This window comes from Lepidochelys olivacea, assembly GCF_965140295.1.
Source record: "Lepidochelys olivacea isolate rLepOli2 genome assembly, chromosome: 10".
Classification (NCBI taxonomy): Eukaryota; Metazoa; Chordata; order Testudines; family Cheloniidae; genus Lepidochelys; species Lepidochelys olivacea.
In genome coordinates this window covers 17,896,516-17,922,607 of record NC_140420.1, presented here as the reverse complement: position 1 = coordinate 17,922,607, position 26,092 = coordinate 17,896,516, and the positions used below count along the sequence as shown (strand labels likewise).

The window sequence follows — 26,092 nt, the reverse complement described above, 5'->3', positions numbered from 1 at the left end:
TTCAGGACTAACGGGCCTTTGCAGTTAATTGCTAAAATGAATGCCATAATCTCAATGGCTCTACAATGACAGCTTGATTATTTTTGGGCCTCCCAGTATGGGCCTGGTCACACTTGTGCCAGTGCAGGTGTGTGCTGGAGGGGCAGGGGGAGTATAAACAGCCCACACCACCTGCATACAACAGCTCTGTGCTGAGTCCCTCCTTATAGCCATAGCAGGTGAAACTGGGAGTGAAGTGGGACCAGTGGATCTGTGACTGACTAGGAGATTCCTTGGCCATCATAGATCCACTGCCTCTGAGGCTTTTGGGCTGCTGCATCCCTGAGACTACATTGCAACCAGAGAGAAGCTCCAGCTTCTCCAGTCTAGAGGAAAGGCTTCTTTCCTTCCATCAGTCCCCCAGCTCTTTGCAAATCTCCAGTACATAGCCTGGCTGCTCACAAGGGTAAGTAGTATAATTCATGTCTAAGATGTTACTTAGAGAACTAGTTAAATTTTACTTCTAAATTAGACTTTGTGCTAATATGACTTTCCTTGATTCTTTTAATTCTTGCTCACATGTACATTTATTAAAGCAGCCTTTCGAGTTATCAGTATGCGTTGTGGTGCTCTGATCAATTCATAAACTTAAAAATTTAATTTTTCACAAATCTTAACAGGGGAATTTCAGAATGTCTCCCGCGACTAACGGCTATGATTAGAGGAATTGGAGATCCACTGGTTGCAGTCTATGCAAGAGCGTACCTGTGCAGGGTAGGCTATAATTTAACATTATTTAAAGTGAGCTTATATCAATGGTATAATCTGTCTTCCTGCAGCCTCACCTGCCAAAAAAGGAAGATTTTAATTAGTGGCAGGTTTTCTCTGGCCCAAAAAGTGGCCTGTTCCTCCTCTTAGAAAATTGCAAGGCAGGATAACTTTTCCATTATAGTCACAGTTTGAAAACCTGCTGCATAATTGCCTATAATAATCATAGTAATTAAAAACTAATTTTCCAAGCTTGTCCTGCCAGTACTTCCTCCTGAGGGAAGGGGAAAATTGGGGACTGAGTCATAAAGAAAGCTTGTAGCTTTGTGGTATTACAGACTGCTGTCTGAGTGCTAAGCATGGCTTTTCCGAGGTACGGTACAAGCTTTCCTTCTACTTGAATTTATTGTCTCCCTGTTCATACCATGAGAGTATCTGCTTTTGGAGGATGGCTTGATGAGCTTCATGATGAAAAAGAGTTAATTTGATGTCGTGTTTTAAAAACTAGGAGGTTGCGCACTTTGTATCTTACATCAGCTGAGCTTATTACATGCACTAGAGGCTCCTTGGTTTCCCCTATAAGCGCGATGTCTGCCACCCTCCCTTCCCCCTCTATTTCAGGGATTTGCTGCAACTCCCTCCAATTGCTCCCTGCCAGGGCTTCTGTGTGCACCCTAAATCCCTCTCCTCCCATGCCATGGTCCCCCATTCCTCCCTCCTTGCTAGGTAAGCTGTGTGCCCCTCCTTCCCTCATATAAGGTCCTTCCAATTTTCCCCATAAGGGAGTTCTGTGTTCCCCCATTCCAGGATCCCCATTCTTCCCCCGATGTCAGTGGTTCCCAAACTGGGGTTTGCAAAATGTTACAGGGAGTTCTCTGGGGAGGAAAAAATTCCCTAATGGCAAACAGAGCTGTCCCTAGGGATCCCAGGCAGCACAGCCCCTGGACTTCCAAGAGCTAAGCAGATCAAAGCAAGCATATCTATCACACTGAGGAGTTTTAAACTTCAAGACTCCTTATAAGAAATGGAAAGGGAGGTGGATATTTTTTGCTGTTTTTAAAATTAAATAGGCAGCTAGTATTGTTTTAAAATTATTGTGAAGAACAAGTTTAAGCTTTGTTGTAACGTGCGTTGTTTGCCTGGACTGCTCAAGACCTGAATGCTTATGTAGGAGGAATTCTTTGAGTTGGCATCTTAAATACCTTCATGCTGTTTCACATCTGATATTCCTTGATGAAACACAGGAGCCTCAATTTATAACAGGTTTATTCAAAGTGATACGAACTATGAAAGTGAGATCTTGGAAGAGTGTTGCTGTTTTCATAATGTAATAAAAATACTGCAATGATAAATAATAGTTGATAAATAGTGTGTAATAAGCAAGTCATAAAAACAAATTTTATATTTCCAAGATCACTGCTTTTATAATTTATACTCTGGTAAAGGAGAAAATCCTTGGAAATATTCATTTTTAGGAGGGGGTTTACGAGACTTGACATTTTAGTGAAAGGGGTTCACAGGTTGTTAAAGTTTGGGAACCACTGCCCTATGGTAAGCACTCTTTGTGCATCCCCTTCCCCCCGATGCCAGAGTCTCTGTTTTCCCTGCCCCCAGTTGCTCCCCAAGGAGTTCTGTGTGTGTCATTCTCCCTCCCACTATGCCAGGTGTGTGCACCCCCAGCCCCTCCTCCTCATTATTATTCTTTCTGTCTGGGAGATAATCATCCAGGGTGTCGTCATACTAAACTCTGTCGGGGCGGGGATGAGCAGAGGTGAGATGGGGCTTGCTGTTGTGCTGGAAGGTATTAATGGGTGCCATCAGCCACTTGTTTGATCAACAGACAATTGCATAGGTGCTGAAAGCTGTGGCTGTGCTAGCCAGATGGCAGCAGCTACATGTACCCCCCTTTCCAGTTTCCCAGTTTTCCCCAAAATCAGTGGGGTTCTGACAACTGATGTCTAGACCATTCCCTGAAATTTTGGAATTGATCGGATGCATCGCATTACATGCATACGTACAGACAGAAATGCTGTCAAATTGTGTAAGGCCTTGACGGTTTGGCCGATGAAATGTTCCAGGTACCACCACATTGGATGTTTGTGGCCTTAACAGGCTGCCATAAGGTATTTTTTAAAAACAAGAAAAGAAATCTTGGTCCGGAATGAAAGCAGAAGTTAGAGAAATAGACTCCCCCCTAGCAGGAGGTAAAATTGTGTCACACATACTTTCTTTCTGTTAACACTTAATTAATTAAAAGAAAATTTCAAACTAACCCTGGTGAAGATGGTGGGAATAAAAACCTTCTAAAAACTAACCGTTTGTAAATAATGAAGCTGTAGTGCAGACACAAATAAGATCTGTAAAGCAGCAGCATCGCTGAATAGAGGTGTCTCTGCTGTTGAATTGAATCAAAGAATCAGCTCTCTATGGAAAGTTCATAGGGCAGTGCATTTTTTTAAAGCTTATATGACTCAAATAGAAATAAAATACAAAGGCTAGAGATGCTTGGTCTGGGTGGGTGGTGGGTACCTGCAGCTCCTGACAAAGTCAGTGGGAGTGGCAGGCGCCTCTCATGATCAGGCCTTGGGTGAGCAAAGTGATAGGGGAGGAGTCTTAGAAGCTGTTGGGTTGTTTTTTTTTTTAAAACATAACTGACTTATAGCTTTTTCATGAGTCATTTGTGTTCCACTTTCTCTTCTCTTACACTTGCACATAACACATTTTAGTACCTTTTTTCTTTTCTTTAAAAAAAAAGAAAAGAAAATAAATTATAGTAAAAAATACCCTGCATTAAAAAATCATTAGTTAAGTTGCAAAATCAAGCACTCAAGAATTAGGAAAGTCCAGACTTAAAATTGCCTGTGACCCCTTAATTCACCCCCTTACATGTTTATGCATTACAGTAGTCTTTGATTACACGGTCCTGTACTATTTTTTTTCACAGGACCCCTACTTCATTCAGTGCAAGGAATGGATGAACCAAAGGGCAGCCTTAAATATGGCTTTTCCTAACATTTGAATGCTAGTTTTTTCTCTTACTGGTCATGAACACCATACTAGGACCTGTTCTCAACAACCTCGTTTAAACACAGTAGTAGCTAGCACAGTTCTGGTCTCAGTGGATGGGGCCATAATATCACTTCCTAGTGAGTCAGGGATAATGATGGGCAAAAAGCATTCTGTTCAGTACTCTGCTATAATATCTTCATTTTACTGATATGCGTGTGAATATACTTATTCCCTGGTGAATAACTCTATTTCATAGCTGAAAGAGGATGGTAAGTGGTAAAGATACAATTTTTCTCTTTCTTCGAATGTAGGTCGGAATGGAAGTAGCTCCTCATCGTAAAGAAAGCCTTAACAAGAATTTTTTTGACTTCCTTCTAACATTTAAGCAAGTAAGCAAATACGTTTGTATTGCCTGAGTGATGAAATAAGGATGTTCCTTGAGCAACCGATGATGAAAATGCTTTTTACGAATCCCTTTAAAAGTTCTAGAATCTAGAGTTGTAAATATTTTTGAAACTGTGAATCTGAAAAAAAAATATGATGTCACCAGCCAATAGATGTCACCAGCAAAATTGATGTTTACTAGACTGCACTATTTACCTTTACTGTGGTATTACCTATATTTAGAATGGGAAATACTGCACATATTGTGGTAAATTTAACTATTGTACATGCTATATGCCCAAATTTTAAATAGTGCCCACTGTATATTTCTTCCGAATACAGGAAAATATGCAGAATACTTGTTGAGCATGCTGTGTAATTCAGTTACCCTGGTCTCTCAAAGCTTTCAATTAACCTATAACTTGAAGTTTTGTTTCCAGTTTCTCATAGCCCCAGCCAGATGCGTTCCCCCCCCCCCATGGCAGCTCTTTCATCTTTTACTTCCTTTACAGATGCATGGGGATACTGTTCAGAATCAGCTGGTAGTGCAGTGTGTGGAGATTCCATTGTATTTGACTCTCTACTCTCCTGCTATAGATTGGATTTTACAGTGTATCGCGTACCGTGCTCCCGAGGTAAATGACATAGTCACCGTGTAAATAAATGCTTGATAGTTAACTGGAACAAAGAACATATACAATATCTGATTTTTAAAAGATGTTATAGATTCCTATGGTAATTGTTCATTGCTAGACCATTTCGTACATACTGATGTAGGACCTAGGATGCTATATTCAAACTTGAATTGAAAAATGACCAAAGCTTATGTGAGTGATATTATTAACAGATATAGTGCTGTAAATATACATTGGACTTTACATAGCTAGCTAAGATACATGCAATGCTCTGAAGTGCCTACATCTAAGTAACCATAAATAGTTTCCAGTGAGAGTGCTTGAAAAGACAAAAAGGCCAATGTGCAAGGACTATTAAGTGTAAAAACAAAACCATAGTGAAGGAGGCATAAGTGGATTCATAATTATTTTTAGTTGTAGATATTAAGTTTAAAATGATACGGCAAAGTTGAAGAATAAATGTAATATTACACAATGGACTAAAATAAGTCGGCTTCCTTATTCCACAAAGCTTATTTCCCTTTCATAGTTTTAATATAAAAGGAGATGCAGAAACAGAACTGTGGGTATAAGTAAATAAAAAGCAGGCAACTTCTTCTCTGTCTGATATGACTCTTGGGATAAAAATATAGTACTAGTGGTAATCAAAATTTGCACCAGAACAAGTGATTGGGAAATTTTATCTCAACCACAATAATAATAATAAATCGTATTTTCTAAAGGTGAGCCTATCAGATCTTTAAATTCCCAACAAAACGTGAAATGCATCTGAGACAATCACAATCTGATGCAGAATTCTGAAGAAAGTGGAAATAATAAAAGTTGACTTCCTGAAAATATAGGAAGCTAGTAGTTCCCCTTTGGGTAAAGAAGGGGATCCAGAAAAATGTTGCATTCTAAGCTTGACACCAGCAATGGGCAAAGCACAAGTAATGCAGATCAAGGGCAGCATACGGGTAATAGGTGTATGTATGAAAGAAGTGCTAACAAGCCTTAACAGTAATCAAATGAGCAGTGCCAATATAAAGCCTTCCTTAGAGGTTTTTAAGGTCAGGCTTGACAAAGCCCTGGCTGGGATGATTTAACTGGGAATTGGTCCTGCTTTGAGCAGGGGGTTGGACTAGATGACCTTCTGGGGTCCCTTCCAACCCTGATATTCTATGATTCTATGAAAGCCATTCTTGTTGTAGTTCATGTTTACAGATTATGTAGAATCTAAATAATGTAAATGCTTTTAAATAATGAAGATGCTAAAGACATTTTAAAGGTGAAACCTCACCCACACGAAAATGCACATCTGATTGCTTTGTACAGGACTCTGCATAACATGTCTCCTGGGGCCAAACTAGAAATCTTTGATTCTGCATCAGAACCCCATGATGCTGTTCTTCGCACAGCTTTATCAACTTAGCGATGCAAATTGCACCTTTTTGTATTTATAAACACGATCAACATAATATTATAACCAGCCTAAAAATAGTCTGAAACAGAAATTAATTTCTAAGGAGACATTACAACACTTCATTATTTGAGAGGAAAGCTGGAGGAAGTCGAGTCATGAGGAGAATTTAAATCTGCTGTGCTTGCCTCCTTGTTTAAAGCAGGGGTGGGTAAACTATGGCCTGAGGGCCGCATGCGGCCCTCCAGACACTTTAATCCGACCCTTGACCAGGGAGTGGGGTTTGGGGCTTGCCCTGCTCCGGTGCTCCAGCCAGGAAGTGGGCTTGGGAGCTTGCCCCGTTCTGTGCAACTGTCAGAAGCAGTGGCATGTTCCCCCTCCGGCTCCTACGCATAGGGGCAGCCAAGGGGTTCTGCACGCTGCCACTGACCCCGCAGCTCCCATTGGCCATGCCTGGCTGCACCTTCGTGTAGGAGCCGGAGCGGGGACATGCCACTGCTTCTGGGAGGTGCTTGAGGTAAGTGCCACCCGGAGCCTTTACCCCTGACCCCTTCCTGCACCCCAACCCTCAATTTCATGAGCATTTATGGCCTGCCATACAATTTCCATACCCACATGTGGCCATCAGGCCAAAAAGTTTGCCTGGTTTAAAGGCTTGTTTAAAAATCTTAGAAATCAGCTCTTTCTCATATTTAGAGAGGAATAGACTAAACCCCAATAGGTATGAGCATACATTTTAAAACTCTTGTACACAGGAAAAATATATGTATATTGGAAATAATAATAATAAGCAATTATATTAAAGCACAAATGAGAACATTTACATCTATAGTCAATACTGCATTTTCTTTCTTACTGTCCCAATCGCTGGTATCATCTTGCTTTCTTGATCTTCTGATTCTATTCAGTTTCTTCTGTCATACTGATATAAACTAGTGAGGAAAAAATTGGTAAGCTCTGGGCTTTGTAATTGCTTAACATAGCCAACAAGCTACTTAAAACTTCAATCAGAGTTTCTGCATTCTGCAGTAAAGAGCTAGTAGTATTCCCCTCTCTTGCCAGAGGTAATTGACCATGTCATTTTTCAGAGAGAGAACCTTTTCCAGACATTACTAAAGATCTGAAAACTTGACTTTTATAAAATGAAGTAGCAAGTCAGATTAAAATGTCACTATATCCATGTCATATATTTGTTTTATATTGCACCACCCACAATATTTTCTTTTGACTAGATGTAGTGTTTGGAATGTAGTCGCTATGTAATGAAATTCACCTCTAGCTAATGTAAAGTTTTCCAAAAGCTGTGAGAATGTTTTATTTGGGTGGTCCACACTTTTTGATTTGAATGAAATCACTGTTCTAGATTCTGCTTACTGAGATGATGGAGAGATGCAAGAAACTGGGGAACAAGTAAGTACTGCATGGTCAACAGACCATGAGTCAGAAATCTAAATCTTATGTTACACTTTTGTAATCCAGTTCTTTGTATAATGTCTCTCATTTTATTTTGTTGCAGGAGTACTTTATTAAACTACTAAAACTGAGATGTTGTATCTGTGTTCCCTGAATTTTTTTTTCACCCAAAATTCCAGTGGATTTGGCTGTGGCAAAAAGGTTAATTGACCCAATTGTCAGATGAGCTAGAGTTCAGCTAGGATTAAACCACATGATACTTTGTGCTCCCAGTCATTTCCTTTGAGAACTACACATGCTACATTTTCTTCTGTTCCCCTTTTTTACTTTTGCCAATTGGCTAGTATGTGTATACTGTGAGGGAGGTTGCAAGCAGGTGACTGAACAGTGCCATTTTAAGGCTAAGAATAGCCTTCCAAGCCTGTCTCAGGAAGGATGTGCATTCATTCCTAGTTAACTTAGTCCCTGTCTGAACTAGAAAAATGAGCAGAAAATGGTTTTCAAATACAGTTCATCGCATCTCCGTACATTAACCTGAACTGGAATGTGGTTTGGCCTGGTCTGCACAGGTTTACCTGTATTTCGTGACTGATTCAGAAAGGTTAATTGCTAGTCTTGAATCCTCTTTCTGAATTGTGTGAGCATGTTTTAGCCCAAGTTATATTGGCTAGTTTCAGTTTGGTTTATTAGGTGGGCAGGGAGGAGGTCTTTGAAAATTGTTTGCAAACATGATTAATTTTTTTACTAAACAGTGAGCTAGTGTAATCTGCTTTGAGTGAAGAGCCGGAAATGCATTACCCTTTTATCCAAAAGAAAGATATTGTAACACCAAACATGTGACTGAGTTAAGGAGTGGAGAAGTTTGACTCAAAATCAGGGGTGAGGAGGCAAAAGTCATGCTTTTAGACTCACTGTATTAGGTTCTGTCTATAGATTTTTGGTTTATTCTACAGCATTTGTCTTTAAATTAAATAGTTTCTAGTCTTTTGGGTTGGGAAGAAAGATTTTCTGCTTAGTCTGTGCACAGCTCTCTTGTTTGCTTTGCAGCAAGGCAAATTTCACAATGTAGCACCAAGAGAGCTGAGAAATTTCCTATGTGTTTTAATGGAGTGTTAATTTCAGTCTATTTTTGACCTTTTAAATGCTTACACAATGTAGCTAATTGGAAATTGAATAACCCAGCTCTGACCATTGTTTTGTAGGTTAACAACAAGAGGCAAATTTCTGCCCTCTTACATGCAACTCATTGAATGATATTTTAGATTTATATGGTGATTTTCATTGCTAAATTTTAAATCCCAAGCCCTTCACTAACTACATACATGCAATATCACTATAATTCAGCCATCTCTGGGTGAAAGGTAGCAGCCAACTTGTGCAACATGCTGTGGACAACAGTTGGTGGCATGGAAATGTGTGGACAAGGCCAAGGGCAAATTCCTACTAAGTGCTATGTGATCACTGTAATCCCATTCACTTCTGTTCTGCAAAAGACCTCCACAAACAGTAAATTGTACAGCATTCACTTTATTGACTTCAAAAGAATGAAGGACGGAGTGTCGACTCTGCTGGGGTTACAAGTCAAAATGGAAGTTGTGCAGATGCATCTCAGGGCAGAATTTGGCCCTGAATATTTGTTTTAAAATGCTGTCAAATTGAGTTACTTTTTCTGAAGTGTAGTACATTGGATTGCCTCTTCAACAGCTAACTTAAAATATAAATTTCAGGTTTCAATTATTATATCTGTAGACAATAATAATCGCCTTTACTATAATCATATGGATTTATTTCCGTTCTACCAGCTCATTTAGTAGAAATCAGCCTCGCAGCAACAGCTTTAGTTAATGCAACAAAGCTTCAATGGAGGCTGTTGTCATACCAAAAGATACTTTCAATTGCAGGGACTTCAGACAGAAGAAGAAAATAGAATAGTTCAGCAAATGTGCAAAGACTATCCCAATATTACTGTTTCTTTTTACTGAATAGCCAATGGTCTCCAGCTTGGTGAGTGATGTGCCAGTATTATAAGGAAATCTGCTCTCAGCTAGTGATAGCTTGAAAGAAAGTTGATCCTAGTGTAAGAAATCAAATGTAAAATTTATTTTAAAGACAATTAAATGATGTTTTCCTTGGAGTTAAGCAAAGAAAGTACAGGTTGAGGTTTTCTACATATCCTGTGCAACATTGCCAAACTTCATGTTTTCTTGTTTTCCCAACAAATTACAGCCTTGATCAACCCATCACCCAAACAGGTAGAAACTGAGTGGTATTTAATTATTCTTTGAAGTTCAGATTAATGTAAACTAGACAATGAAAATGGGCTTAATTTATGGTGAGCTGTGCTGATTTGTATCCTGTTCCTTCTAGTGCCCTGCTGTTGAATTCAGTGATGTCAGCATTCAGAGCGGAGTTTATTGCTGCAAGGTCTATGGATTTTATTGGCATGATTAAAGAGTGCGATGAATCTGGTTTCCCCAAGGTAAGTTTTTGCAATTTAAAGCAATCCTTATTCATTATCTTGCTGAGTGCTTTATACTTTTAGCTAGTTGTCTAGATAGTTCACACAGGATTAAAAAATGGGAACTCTCTGCTGTGTAGAATAAGGTGATTTAAGATCTAGAACATAAAGTGATTTCTATTCCTGTTTCATTCTTGGGTCCTGAATCCTTTACGAGTGGGAGGGGTCGACTGAGAATAGAGACAGGAACTATGTCTTCTGCAGTAGCAGTGAATGGATCAAAAAGAGGCCTGTTGCAGTTTATTTGTTATAAGGAAGGGGCTATTATTAGCCAGTCAATCCCAGTGCTGGAAAGAAGTGCTGGGAATTAACTAATTGTGGCTTCCTTCACACAGCATGTGACTCTACTCCCGGCACTTATTTGTACTGTTTTAAGGGGCTTAATCCTGCTCCATTGAAGCCAATGGGAGTTTTGCTGTTGACATCAATGGGAGCAAAATCTGACTTCTGGGTGTGCTAGTTTAGAGCCTTTCTTCAGGAATCTGCCAAATAAGCCCTGGTCTACCCTAGGAGTTGAGGTTGAATTTAGCAGCGTTAAATCGATTTCACACTGCACCCATTTACACGATGAAGCCCTTTTTTTCGACTTAAAGGGCTCTTAAAATCAATTTCCTTACTCCACCCCCGACAAGGGGATTAGCGCTGAAATTGGCCTTGCTGGGTTGACTTTGGGGTACTGTGGACATAATTAGACGGTATTGGCCTCCATGAGCTATCCCAGAGTGCTCCATTGTGACTGCTCTGGACAGCACTCTCAACTCAGATGCACTGGCCACGTAGACAGGAAAAGGCCGCGAACTTTTGAATTTCAATTTCCTGTTTGGCCAGCGTGGCAAGCTGCAGGTGACCATGCAGAGCTCATCAGCAGAGGTGACCATGATGGAGTCCAAGAATCGCAAAAGAGCTCCAGCATGGACCGAACGGGAGGTACGGGATCTGATCGCTGTATGGGGAGAGGAATCCGTGCTATCAGAACTCCGTTCCAGTTTTTGAAATGCCAAAACATTTGTCAAAGTCTCCCAGGGCATGAAGGACAGAGGCCATAACAGGGACCCGAAGCAGTGCCGCCTGAAACTTAAGGAGCTGAGGCAAGCCTACCAGAAAACCAGAGAGGCAAACGGCCGCTCCGGGCCAGAGCCCCAAACATGCAGCTTCTATGATGAGTTGCATTCCATTTTAGGGGGTTCAGCCACCAGTACTCCAGCCGTGTTGTTTGACACCTTCAATGGAGATGGAGGCAACACGGAAGCAGGTTTTGGGGACGAGGAAGATGATGATGATGAGGTTGTAAATAGCTCACAGTAAGCAAGCGGAGAAACCGGTTTTCCTGACAGCCAAGAACTGTTTCTCACCCTGGACCTGGAACCAGTACCCCCTGAACCCACCCAAGGCTGCCTCCCAGATCCGCCAGGTGGAGAAGGGACCTCTGGTGAGTGTATCTTTTTAAATAGTATACATGGTTTAAAAGCAAGCGTGTTTAATGATTAATTTGCCCTGGCATTCACGGCTCTCCTGGATGTACTCCCAAAGCCTTTGCAAAAGGTTTCTGGGGAGGGCAACCTTATTCCATCCACCATGGTAGGACACTTTACCACTCCAGGCCAGTAGCACGTACTCGGGAATCATTGTAGAACAAAGCATTGCAGTGTATGTTTGCTGTTGTTCACACAACATCCGTTCTTTATCTCTCTGTGTTATCCTCAGGAGAGTGATATCATTCATGGTCACCTGGTTGAAATAGGGTGCTTTTCTTAAGGGGACATTCAGAGGTGCCCGTTTCTGCTGTGCTGTTTACCTGTGGCTGAACAGAAATGTTCCTCACTGTTAGCCACGGGGAGGAGGGAAGGGCTAGCCACATGCTGGGGGGAGGCAAAATACGATCTTGTAACGAAAGCACATATGCTATGTATGTAATGTTAACAGCAAGGTTTACCGTGAAAGAGTGTACCCATTCTTCTATAAAATGTGTCTCTTTAAATACCACTGTCCCTTTTTTTTCTCCATCAGCTGCATGTGTTTCAAGGATCACAGGATCTTCTCCTTCCCAGAGGCTAGCGAAGATCAGAAGGCGAAAAAAACACACTTGTGATGAAATGTTCTCTGAGCTCATGCTGTCCTCCCACACTGACAGAGCACAGACGAATGCGTGGAGGCAGACAACGTCAGAGTACAGGAAAGCACAAAATGACTGGGAGGAGTGGTGATGGGCTGAAGAGAGTAAGTGGCGGGCTGAAGAGAGGGCTGAAACTGAAAGGTGGCGGCAGCGTGATGAGAGGAGGCAGGACTCTATGCTGAGGCTGCTGGAGGATCAAAGTAATATGCTCCAGTGTATGGTTGAGCTGCAGGAAAGGCAGCAGGAGCACAGACCGCCGCTACAGCCCCTGTGTAACCAACCGCCCTCCTCCCCAAGTTCCATAGCCTCTTCACCCAGACACCCAAGAACACGGTGGGGGGCCTCCAGCCACTCCACCCCAGAGGATTGCCCAAGCAACAGAAGGCTGGCATTCAATAAGTTTTAAAGTTTTAAACTTTTAAAGTGCTGTGTGGCATTGTTCTTCCCTCCTCCACCACCCCTCCTGGTGTCCTTCTCTCTTCTGCGCTACCTTGGTAGTTATCCCCCTATTTGTGTGATGAATTAATAAAGAATGCATGAATGTGAAGCAACAATGACTTTATTGCCTCTGCAAGCAGTGATCGAAGGGAGGAGGGGAGGGTGGATAGCTTTCCGGGAAGTAGAGTGAACCAAGGGGTGGGGGGTTTCATCAAGGAGAAACAAAGAGAACTTTCACACCGTAGCCTGGCCAGTCATGAAACTGGTTTTCAAAGCTTCTCTGATGTGCACTGCGCCCTCCTGTGCTCTTCTAACTGCCCTCGTGTCTGACTGTGCATAACCAGCAGCCAGGCGATTTGCCTCAACCTCCCACCCCACCATAAACATCTGTCCCTTACTCTCACAGATATTGTGGAGCGCACAGCAAGCAGTAATAACTGTGGGAATGTTGGTTTTGCTGAGGTCTAACCGAGTCAGTAAACTGCACCAGTACACCTTTAAACATCCAAATGCACATTCTACCACCATTCTGCACTTGCTCAGCCTGTAGCTGAACAGCTCCTGACTACTGTCCAGGCTGCCTGTGTATGGCTTCATGAGCCATGGCATTAAGGGGTAGGCTGGGTTCCCAAGGATACATATAGACATTTCAACATCCCCAACGGTTATTTTCTGGTCTGGGAATAAAGACCCTTCCTGCAGCTTTTGAAACAGACGAGAGTTCCTGAAGATGCGAGCGTCATGTACCTTTCCCGGCCATCCCATGTTGATGTTGGTGAAACGTCCCTTGTGATCCACCAGTGCTTACAGCACCACTGAAAAGTACCCCTTGCGGTTTATGTACTCGCCGACTTGGTGCTCTGGTGCCAAGATAGGGATATGGGTTCCATCTATGGCCCAATCACAGTTAGGGAATCCCATTGCAGCAAAGCCATCCACTATGACCTGCACATTTCCCAGACTCACTACCCTTGATATCAGCAGATCTTTGATTGCGTTGGCTACTTGCATCACAGCAGCCCCCACAGTAGATTTGCCCACTCCAAATTGATTCCAGACTGACTGGTAGCTGTCTGGCATTGCAAGCTTCCACAGGGCTATTACCACTCGCTTCTCAACTGTGAGGGCTGCTCTCATCTTGGTATTATTGTGCCTCAGGGCAGGGGAAAGCAAGTCACAAAGTTCCATGAAAGTGCCCTTACGCATGCGAAAATTTCGCAGCCGTTGGGAATCGTCCCAGACCCGCAACACTATGCGGTCCCACCAGTCTGTGCTTGTTTCCCGAGCCCAGAATCGGCGTTCCACCACATGAACCTGCCCCATTAGCACTATGATGCCCACATTGCCAGGGCCCGTGCTTTGAGAGAAGTCTGTGTCCATGTCCTCATCACTCTCGTCACCGCGCTGACGTCACCTACTCGCCCGGTTTCACTTTGGCAGGTTCTTGTGCTGCATATACTGCTGAATAATGTGTGTGGTGTTTAATGTGCTCCTACTTGCCAAAGTGATCTGAGCGGGCTCCATACTTGCCATGGTATGGCGTCTGCACAGAAAAAAGGGCGTGGAACGATTTTCTGCCTTTGTCCTGGTGGAGGGAGGGGCGACTGACGACATGGCTTACAGGGTTGGCTTATAGGGAATTAAAATCAACAATGGGGGTGGCTTTGCGAGAAACTGAATGGCCTCCTCAAGGATAGAACTCAAAACTGGGTTTAGGAGGCTGTTGATTTCATGGAGGGAGGGAGGAGAAAATGAATACAGAACAAATCTGGTCTATTTCTTGTTTTGAGCCACTTCATCTAGTACGAGCGCTAGCCATCGTCTTCTCCTGGGTGCTCAGCAGAAGACGGTGCAGTATGGCTACTGGCCATCATCTTCTGCAGGCTGCTGATTAAAAGACAGTGCACTGCCGGTAGGACTCAATTGCCACGAGACGAAACTTAAAAGGGAAATGACCTGGCTAAGTCACTCCCATGTTCGCCCAGGTGCCCCTGACCTCATCGAGGTCGGTTAAAAGAGCACCCAGGACTACATCGACGACTACCAGTCATACTGTACTGTCTGCTGCCAAAAGGCAATAAACTGCTGCTGTGTAGCGGTAAAGTACCATGTCTGCCAGCACCCAGGAGACGTACGGTGACGGTGAGAGGAGCGGGCTCCATGCTTGCCATGGTATGGCGTCTGCACAGATAGCTCAAGAAAAAAGCGCAAAACGATTGTCTGCCCTTGCTTTCACGGAAGGAGGGAGGGAAGGGGGGGTCCTGATGATATGTACCCAGAACCACCCACAACAATGTTTTAGCCCCATCAGGCACTGGGATTTCTACCCAGAATTCAAATGGGCGGCGGAGACTGCAGGAACTGTGGGATAGCTACCCACAATGCAATGCTCCAGAAGTCGACGGTTGCCTCGGTACTGTGGACACACTCTGCCGACGACATGCACTGAGAGCATTTGTGTGGGGGGACACACAATCGGCTGTAAAAACACTTTCTACAAAACCGACTTCTATAAATTCGACCTAATTTCATTGTGTAGACATACCCTTTGTATGCATGTTAAACAGCAGAACACAATATAGTACTTTCATGTTGGTCCATCAAAAGCAAATGGTCTTAATGCTATATATCATTTCAATGTATATGCTCTGATGAGTTGCTAATTAAATGTAACTGCTTATAGTTCTCCAACAAAAGTTCATTACAGTTCAGTCTTTGGGCTAGAAAGTATATGATCTTTGAGTGACTTACCCAACTTTATAATTTTGTAACCAGTAGTATTTTGAAGTATGATCTGTTTCATAGAGAATCTCTAACTGATAGGATGGTCTGATCTTTCCTCAGCATCTTCTCTTTCGCTCTTTGGGGTTAAACTTGGCCATGGCTGATCCTCCTGAATGTGATCGCCTTCAGATATTAAATGAAGCCTGGAAGGTTATCACAAAATTGAAAAACCCACAGGTGGGTAATTGACAGGAGATGAGTTCTGGGGTAAGTTGGAACTGACTTGCCTATTTCAGATACAGTGGTAGCCAATTGTTCAAAATTATTTTTAAAAAAATACCACAATTACATATGAGCTTTTAATACACATTGAGCATAGCATTGCCTAGTTCGTCATTCCTAGACGCTCAATAATTGCCTTGTCAATAAAATACCAGGCACATGTTTCATATGAACCCACCCTTTTGTACTCGGTTTGGGTACAGCAGGGCCCCGTTTTGAAATTTGTAACCATGAAGGTAGGTCCTTGTGCCTGCTTGGATCCAAGTGCCAGACAAGTGCCTGAGTAATTACTTAAGCAGACTGCGGGATGAGAAATATATACTCTGAAACTTGATACGGATTTTGAAGGTGATGCATTCTTTTGACCATTTTATATATATAATATTTTTTCTAGGATTATATTAACTGTGCAGAAGTGTGGGTGGAGTATACCTGCAGACACTTTACGGTATGTAGGAATTTCTACAAGGATTTTTTTTTCTAATTTTAACTATATGTAGACAGTAAGTAGCAGTTTACAATGTGAAAAACTATAAACCAGATTATCTCCTAATGTGAGTGCTGAATAGATACATATTAGAGGCTCAAAAGGAGTCCTTTTGATCATTCATGAATATATTTCTAACCTGTATTTGGAACATAATTGGGGAAACAGGCAGTGTTACAGTAGGTGGCTGATTGAACCTTAAATAAGAATTATCTGGTTTCAACTACAACTGTGTAGAAATTTCATTCTTTTGTAAATGGCAATAAATTCTCAACCTTAACTTAGTACTAACAAAGTATTTTAGTCATTTGATTTCTGCACCATTTTTTATGCTGAGTTGTGACATTTAATTTTCACTACATAGAAGCGTGAGGTCAATACTGTTTTGGCAGATGTTATCAAACACATGACTCCAGATCGTGCATTTGAAGATGCCTATCCACAGGTAAGAGACTGTTTTATTTACCAACTCTTTAAATAACTAATTTTGTTCCAAGAAAATGCACAGAGACTTCTAAAGTCTCTTACCTTACAGTGTGTTTTAAAAGGCCTTTTGTAATTCAGGAAGCTCTTTAGAATAAAGTGAAGCCATGGTATAGTGTTCCAGTTTTATTCATGGAGGTCAATTTTTAAATCTAGAATAATTTACAACAAAATAATTTGTGTGTGTGTATATATATATATATATATATATGTGTGTGTGTGTGTATATATAAAAAATTGTTTTCTAGGCATTAACAGGAGAAAAATAGCCTATAAATTAGATGATTTGCAGATAGATCTGCACCGTTGTCATCATTATGTACTTTAACATGCAATTTGTAATGTATTTAGTTGTTTTTCTTCTTTTCCTAGCTTCAGTCAATTATTCAGAAAATTATCACCTATTTCCATGACTTTTCTGTACTTTTTTCAGCGGTAAGTCATATCTTTGCATTGTTTTCTAGAACTTGAGTGTAGACTGTTTTTTATAAGGAAAGCTAACCTAATTTACTTATCTAAGTCATCTGAAAGCTCACATGGTGAGAAGCACTTTTTGTCAAGTATAAAACTGTTAAAACACCAGGGGAAGTTTTCTTTTGTTAACTTCTTAAAAAATCCATTATTTACATTCCAGCCTATCACACTGTTTTCTTCTTAGGTTATAGAATTCTCTAATACTACTTAAATCTCTAATATATCTTTGTTTTAATGCAGCAGCAGTAACAGCCAGCCAGCAAAGGGAGCTCAGATGAACTAATACAGCCTATTTGTGTGCTGTGCTGATAACTACATAATGAATGTTTCAGTATAATGTATACATATAATGTGTCATAGCAAAGAATTCAGTGTCAACTGTTCTGGTACTGATTCATAGATTCATAGATACCAAGGTCAGAAGGGACCACTATGATCATCTAGTTCTGATTAAGGGCCTGTACAACGCAGGCCACAGAATCTCACCCACCCACTCCTTTGAGGTGCAAAGGAAAGTTTAGGGAGGCCAACGGGTGCGTTTGCGTTACAAAGTCTGATTAAACAACTGAAATTTGATTCAGAGGAAACTTTTCCAATATGCCTAAGTGATTTAGGAGCCAAAATCCCATTTTTTTTTTCAAGCCACTTGGGCACCTAATGCTCACTGAAAGTCAATAGGGTTTAAGTCCCTAAGTCACTTGGGCACTTAGAAAATTTTACCTTACACATATTTTGGGGATGGTACAGAAAACTAATTCTCTAGATTCTCAAAGTCAGCATCTTTAAATGACATCCGAACGGTCTACAGCTTCAAAAGTAGCCCTGGAAAAATCCAAAATGGTGGCAGGAATTTGACAGATTTTTTGGGGACTGTAATACCCTATGACTTGTTCCTGGAGTCCTCAGACTTCCCAGTGATCATCACTTCTGTATCTGTGCTGCTTCAAGCATATTATTGCTTTTATAACATGTTTTCCTTATTTTTTGGTGATACTTGTCTAAATGAGCTCTGACCTGTTGCATGTTTATACTGGATACTCCGAGCCAATAAACTAGCTCTTTTGTCAGCCAATAGGATTTCTCCATTCATACCACCGTGCTATAATCTCTCAGTACCTAATCACTGATCCTCCAGGAAAAATAACTTTCTTCAAAAGAGGTAAAAACTGGTCTATTATACTCATACACTCATAGCTGAGATTATTTTAAATATTTCTAAAATATTTATACTTATTGGTTCTTTAAGCAGATTTTCATCTTCAGCACAGAGATCAAAAGCTTTTGTGTATAAAATACCTTAATATACCTGTTTTTTTGTTTGTTTTTTTTTTAATTTGTATTTTTAGGAGAAATTCTTACCATTCCTGGATATGTTCCAGAAAGAAAGTGTGCGAGTGGAGGTTTGCAAGTGCATTATGGAAGCTTTTATTAAGTAAGTAGAAAATATTCTGATTAAGGGCACACTAGAGGATCTGGGCAATCTATTGAAAAGTTGCTAGGGGAGATAGAGTGAATCTTGTTGTAGTCCATTCGGCATGTATAAGATATTCCAGGTGCCAAGAAGAAAATATAAATATACAATTTTTTATTAGTCTTCTTTATTCATCAGTTGCTTATTAATTGTTTTTCAGTGAAAATCAGTGAATAGTCTTGTCAACTCTGTGTCTGTTAGAAATATAAATTGCATGCAGTGTTGTAGCCATGTTGATCTTAGGATATTAGAGAGACAAGATCTGAAGAAGAGCTTTGTGTAAGAGCTCGTCTCTCTCATAAACAGAAGTTGGTCCAAGAAAGATATTACCTCACCCACCTTATCTCAGAAATATAACTTGACTTTCCCCATAATAAACAGTTAGATTTGTTGTTACAGATTCCACCACTGATTAATTGTTCTTTGTGCTTGCTTCAATTTCCATTACTTGACTTGGTTTACATGATAAATGCCATGTATTCCTAGCCTTGACTGACATCAATAATGATCTTGGCATATGAATGAGGAAGGGAACAAATAGACATGTTTGTTACAGTAAAATGAATGCTTCCTGAATGGAAAACAGTATCAGAAGATGAGATTTCATGTTCAAACCTTTCCAAGTCCAGAATAGTCATTTTCATTAAAACAAAATATATTTTTTTTAAATATTACTTTCTTTTCTTAGCTTTTTCTTTTAAATTATCAAATTGGAGAGCAGTAGTACATAATTTAAAAGTGATATCTGAATTTCAATTAGATTTCTTCCAATCAGAAGTATTAAGTGTTGATAATTCAGGCATGAAAAAATAAATAGTTAGTGGCTGGCTAGAGCAGCTTCCACTGGTCTGTTAAAAAGAGCAGACTGTTATGATTTCTTGATTGCATAGTTGAGAAACATTGATAGCCATTCAGATTCTGCCTAATGTGTTTGTACTGCATTATGTCAATTGTATATCCCAAGGGGACTGTATATAACAGATTGTGCAGTTGATGGTGCCAGGTTTGGAGGCTTTTGTTACTAGTTCTAAATTTTTCAAAAATGTAGTCCCTTGTAGTTGGCAGAAGCCTGCAAATGGTGTTTGACCATGACAAAAATGCAGCTTGGATACATTTAAAAACCAAACCAAAACCCAGAAAACTTTATTTGAAGTCATTAGAAATATTGTTGTAAATACAGAACGCCAAATTCTTTTGTCTTTTAGATATGGTACTTACCATATGGACAGAGATTGCCTGTCACTGACCCCTTCCATCCACTTCTAAGTGTTCCTGTGTGCTGCCCTCGTTACCAGTGGTGCCACTTGAAGCGAATGGAACACTTATTAATGAAGTTTCCAGGCTTACTTCCACTTAAAACAGAGCTCTGGGGTGATAAATATTGCCTGCTCTATTCCACTTACAGTGAGATGGACCTGCTCCTGATATATGTAGAGCATGCTTTTGGTAATGCCCTTTTGTTAGGCAATATATTAAGTGGAGAGCTTTTAATACTACATAGGCAAAGAACACTTAAATAGTATATAATAAATTAATGTATAGTTTATCACTAGGCATTTGTACAGCAGAAAAAACCATATTCAGTACAAATAGAATGAACAATTAATTGCCCTACTAATATTTCCTAGTTAGGCACTAGTAGAGTATAAGATCCTGTACTGGAATGCAGGGCTCTTCAGCTGTATCACTCTAAGCCCAGGTGCTTAATCTCTGTATTAATATCTAGAGTAATTACTGCTAAACAGATTGGCAGGTGGTTCTAGTTGGCTCCTCCCAGCATATAGAGGGAATGGGAGTGTCTCTTTGGGCCATTAGGAAATGAGGGAGAGGGGGGCTCTGGAGAGGAAGCTTAGGCTGAAGTTTATGCTTCAGTGTTTTTGAGTTGTCCAGTGAAGCCATGCCTCAGGAAGGAGATGCAATTGAATCATGGTGGTTTTGCTGTGTTGAGGATACAGTGGGGTTTGGTCTGTTCACAGGGGCTGTTCTGAATGCTCTGTTACAGTAAAAGATACAGTGGTTATAAGTTAATACAGTACAGAGCATGCATTGCTCATCAGGGTTAGATGTCTCTGCCATTTATCTCTTTCAGGTGGCCTTATTTTATTGCATAGTGAGTGTTACACTTCTTTGTCCTTGGCAGTTGGTTGGCTGTGCTAGAGTTGAGGCACTTGTTCTCCTCCTTCTTCAGAGCTCAGAGTATGGGAGAGCAAATGGTTTCTTTCAAAATATCTGTTGAAAATGGCATTGGAGATATTATCTAGGAAATAGAGTGGCATTTCTCATTCCCCTGGTAACTCAGGAATTCTGTTTTTTGGCTTCAGTATTTATCTGTGGCATGATTAATACCTCAAGGTGATGTGACTTCAGGATATAAACTTGGTCGTCTAATTAGTCCTTGCATGCCTAGACAGGGCATGTTGCCCATTCTGTGCTATCTGACATTAACCAAGGAACTAGATTCCTATCTGAGATTTCTTTACTGGTTTTGCTTTCAAGTTCTTAGCTGGACGTTCCTGGGCAATCTGTCTACACTCTCACCATCCATAAGACTTAAGGTGTCTGTGACTTTGTAATAACACTGCCAGATAGTTATGAAATATAAGTCCCACTGTCATGTTTTTTTTAACTGTATTAACTGTGAAGGTATAAATATACTCTATGTATTTTTGTAAAAAGAAAAATACGTTGAGATGTTGTACAATGCAAGATGTTTTTTGGAGGTTATTTCACAGACAAAGATCATGTTTTCACCATTGCAATTCTCTGCTCATAAGAGTATATAAAGGCTGCCTATGCAAAATTAGCATTAAATGAATTTTCAGTTTTCCACTATTTTGTGTCTTGGAGAAACTGCAGTATTTTTATCAGTATTTTCCAAAAATGTTTTTTAGACATCAACAAGATGCTACTAAAGACCCTGTCATACTTAATGCTCTTCTACACGTGTGCAAGACCATGCATGATTCTGTGAAGTAAGATGAAATTTACATGTACTATAATACAGAATATGTGTAAATGGTGGATGTTCTGATGTATAGTTTTACTTTTAGGGGGGGGTTAATGTTTCACGGTAAATTTATGCATGGCCCTCTGTTTTGCACTAATAGAAGCTGTGCAGTAAAATCACAATACAAATTATTTATGCTTTAATAATTGCTTTGTTAGATTCTTTGTTTCAGCATTCGAACTGGAAAATGGCAATAACTTAATAGATTTTTCTAGCGTAGAGGGAAGCAGCAAGGATACTTTTTGAGAATAAAAAGCATAAACAAAGTAGCAGATGCTGTTAAAAGAAAGGATGCCAGTTTGGGCCCTTTTCAGTTTTTGTGAGGATAAAAAGCAGCTAGAATCTTCCAGAAACTACAGTGAACAATACAGTATTTAGAGGTTTTCAATACATACTTTGCCATTAAAAACACAGCTCCCGAAATTGAGTTGCACTCCAGCCACTTTTAGTTATTTGACCTGCACAAAGCAGCCCTAATCTGGCAGAAATAACAAGAAAATCTCTCTTGAGTAGGGGGATTGTTGGGTGGTAGAGAAACTCCTACATCAAACCCACACTCTATGGCTGTGCAGGAAATAAAACTGGGATGTCCTGGTAATCCCCAGCTGTCATAATGGCTCTCAGGGGCTGTTGGCAGTTGGAACAGTTAAGAATAGACTTCCTTTTTCTATGCACCCCCTTCAACTGTGCTGAGTCCTCATAAACCATGCGTCAGAGCCTGGCCCATAATTTTTAGCAGTTATTAGAGGCCAATTTATTTTTAGAAATAGAAGAAAAGAGCTGCATGCGTGCCAACAACTTTGCTTTGATATAGTACTCTGGACTACTGTAGCAGTTTCCATCCAAGTGTTTCAAAGCACTGGACAGATTAATAATTAAACTGTACTGATACAAATGATACTGTACTAATATTTAACACCCTTTGTGAGGTAGGGAAATATTATTATCCCAATTCTGAGGGTGAGGAAACTGAGACACAGTGATTAAGTGACACCCAAAATCACACAGAAAATCTTTGGCAGAGTTGGGAATAGAACCAAGATTTCCAAGCGCCTACTTTTGTGTGTAAATCACAAAACTCTCCTTCCTTCTTTCTATGTGGGTTGAATAGAATTGTAAGGGCACATTTTTGTGGTGCTCCTAATCAAGAGCCATTTATAATTTAGTGCCAATATTGTAAACGTAATTTACAACACTTTCAATGTTTATAGTATATTATTGTAAGTTTCCTCAGATCATAGAGTGTCAGTGAATGCAAGACACACTAGCAATAGAGGAAATCAGCTTTGGCATGTAATTCAAATGAAGACAAGTCCAAATGCTTTATTCTAGGTTATGTGGTCTTTTTGGCTTACATACGTACTTTAATGCCTTTTCAACCTTTAAACAGTAATATTTATTAAAAATAAAATTAATTATTAAAGAATCAAAACAGTTGCCAGTGGCCTATAGTCGACGCTTCTTCACATCTTGTTGCCAAAACAGCTCTGAGCCTTCACTGGGAACCTTGGTAAACCCCTGATTAGCAATACTTTTATTTCAGGCAAAATTAATTTACATCATTCTTTTGATTCTGTTCTGTCAGCTCTTACAATGGCCATTTTACATAGCATTCTAATAAGTTTAAAACTACCTCTTTCCACTTTTTACAAACTTTGATTCAGCAAAGTTTCAACCCACAGTCTAGATCTTAGGCCACTTGAACAGCTGTTGACTGGTAACAACAGCTCACCCTCAGTTCTTTCTTTTGACTGGTAATGTACTAATGAGCGAATCATGCTGAGGTTTTCCTTCCTTCTCTACTGGATAAAACTATTTCCATCTGGTGTCTGCTCTAGGAAAATGGTAAAATGATACACAGGAGGTCAAAGCTGGAGACAAGTACGTAATAGTAAAAGGATTAAATGGGATTACTTAATTGTAATTTAAATTCTATTTATCCATTTTCATCCAAACAGATCTAGCTTATTGGATGTCCATGTGATGTAAATTTGTCTCATACTGAATTTGGGTTATGCCTTCTGAAAGATCAGATATATTTGTGGTAATGTTGGAAGTAAATGTATCATTTTAGTACCATTTGTGACAGCAAAACTTCTAGAGAACACTATAATGAGACACAGTGGTAATGGTAACAGAGTTAAAAGGACACAGTTGAGTAATCGTAGTTTAAAACAAAAACCGTCTTATAAATAACACCTTAGAGAATTAAAACTGAAAGAACATTAAATGTCACATTTAAGGTTTTATTTAAATTGTTTGTATTTCTCTCAAGTAGGAATATGAGAGCTAGATGAGCTAATCTAACTTGTTTATAATTAGTTTATAGTCAATTTCTCATTCATGTTTTCATGCTGTAGTTCAGTGCTGCACCCACTGAATTGTTGTTATGAGAATATTAGTCTGGATAAAAGCTATATTTTTTTTCACTGGGATTCAGAGTATTTCATAGAAACGTTTCTGTTGGTCTCTACATTTAATAAAATCTTATTTTACAGAATTTACATATTAGGCCAAACTTGTCCTGGTAATAACCCTTTAAGAGTATTATTAAAAATGGCTGACAATCATAAATACAGTGTGATTTTAAGTTAGTTTAAAAATTATGAGTATAAAATGAGTATTAGATTAATGTGTCCTTAAAATGAGTGAATTAGATACTGTGAGCATAATTTTTTTTAAAGAATTTGTAAAATACGTATATAGTTGAAACTTCTTTGTTTTTTTTTTAAGATGGCTTATATTATATTGACTATATAAACTTACTGTTGTAGTGCACTAACACTTGAAGATGAAAAGAGAATGTTAGCATCTTTGATAAATGGATTTATAAAAATGGTGAGTACTTAGTATTCATGATTGCCTGGGAAAACTTTTTGTGGCAGAGTTACCGAGTGGGAAGTAGGCACCTAAATACCACTGAAATTCAAAGGGACTTGAGCATCCAACTTGCTCAGGATATGTTAAAAATCCCACCCAGTATATTTAGTGAAGGAAATATGCAGATGTTTTGAAGAAATGTCATACAACTGTTGATCCTTACTTGGTATCACAGGCCTAGTTTAAAGTGTATCACAGCATGCATCAAAATCTTCTGTTAAATGTCTTTAAATATCCTGTAAAACCTATACGTGTTTTAAAGTTGAATATTTAATGAATGTCTTGTGTGTCGTGACAGTCTGAAAGTTCACAAGTCACTAGCAAGTGAAAAGTAACATTAGCAGGTGTAATTCCACCATCCACACCTGAGAGGGATCAACACAAAATTAAAAACAAAAAACGTTTTTTAAAAAATCAGTTTTTTGAGCCCTCCAGTATTCGAAAATTGAGACAGACTTTAAAAATAACTTAAAAAACCCCCAAATGCCCACTCTTCAAAAGACAGTTTTTATTGGCTGCATAATAAACTAGTGTCAGTAAAAAGGTTGATTCATTAATCTGTTTGTAGAGTGATTATGTGGGTTTTCTGTTAAGCTGCTTTGTTTTGTTTTGTGTTTTTGTTTTGTTAAAATGCAAACCATACCAAACCCCCACTTCCTATAAACCTCACTTTAGGAATTCTGTGAGATATCAGATCCCTTTCCAGAAGTCTGGAAGCTGATAAGTGTTGTATGCTTGAGAAATATTCACACCATAAATCAGAAACTATATATTGTTTTAATAATAATAATAAAAACACTTGCAGATTTCCCTAGAAGCTAAATTATGGAAGGTGAATAGTTGAAGGAGAATCTCTTCTATCCCTAATATAGCTGTGAGCAAGTTACTTTGAAATTATTGAACTTAATTGCAGTTGAGGATCTTCATTCCAACCCTTTTGGAACAAACAAAAAAGAGAGAGAGAGAGCACCTTAATTCAACACACATTATAGAAAGATCAAATAGCTGTGTGCTGCGGACATGTCATAAGTGTGGTTTTTGTATCTTCCTAATCCCAGGTATCGTTTGGCCGGGACTTTGAGCAGCAGCTGAGTTTTTATGTTGAAGCTAGGTCAATGTTTTGCAATCTGGAGCCTGTTCTTGTCCAGCTGGTTCATGTAAGCAAAATTTTACTGCAGATGTTGTTGTCTTAATCAGTGGGTTCCTCCCCCTCCCTCCCCCTTCCCCCACCCCCCAGATTGCCATTCCTTATATTTACTGTGTTAAGGTTTATTTCGCTAGGTGTTCAGGAGTAGACTTTGTTTTTGCCTTTCTTTTCTCACTAAATTTTTCTTCAATTGTGTACTTTACCCCCATACTCAGTACCATTTAATGATGCAAATTAGCTGTTTCATTACATTCATTAGCTTATGGAACAAACAATACTACAAGGTCTTCCTATATATTCAGAAATTGAGGGCTGATAGTCACAGGAGGAAGCATGTGAGTGCTCTCCAGGAGAGAGTCTGTCTCTGGAACAAACTTCCAGATGAAATTAAACAAATTCCAAAGTCAGACCACCTTTGGCAAACTCTGCAAAATTTTCCTATTTGATCAAGTTTTTGCACTGGAAGCAGAAGGACATGCAT

At 39.7% G+C, this 26,092-nt stretch overlaps 1 protein-coding gene across 1 annotated transcript in view; it reads left to right on the top strand.

The window, feature by feature from the left end:
• The window catches only part of VPS35L (VPS35 endosomal protein sorting factor like), a 120,027-nt gene that overhangs the window by 36,224 nt on the left and 57,711 nt on the right, over positions 1-26,092 (top strand). Inside the window, exons 12-24 of the mRNA XM_084641114.1 lie at positions 660-753; positions 4,068-4,145; positions 4,653-4,775; positions 7,538-7,584; positions 9,955-10,066; positions 15,501-15,617; positions 16,057-16,110; positions 16,514-16,594; positions 17,005-17,067; positions 18,453-18,538; positions 21,469-21,549; positions 24,359-24,422; positions 25,523-25,621. Of these exons, the coding sequence (XP_084497240.1) occupies positions 660-753; positions 4,068-4,145; positions 4,653-4,775; positions 7,538-7,584; positions 9,955-10,066; positions 15,501-15,617; positions 16,057-16,110; positions 16,514-16,594; positions 17,005-17,067; positions 18,453-18,538; positions 21,469-21,549; positions 24,359-24,422; positions 25,523-25,621 (1,099 nt within the window). The remainder of the gene's footprint in view (positions 1-659; positions 754-4,067; positions 4,146-4,652; positions 4,776-7,537; positions 7,585-9,954; positions 10,067-15,500; positions 15,618-16,056; positions 16,111-16,513; positions 16,595-17,004; positions 17,068-18,452; positions 18,539-21,468; positions 21,550-24,358; positions 24,423-25,522; positions 25,622-26,092) is intronic.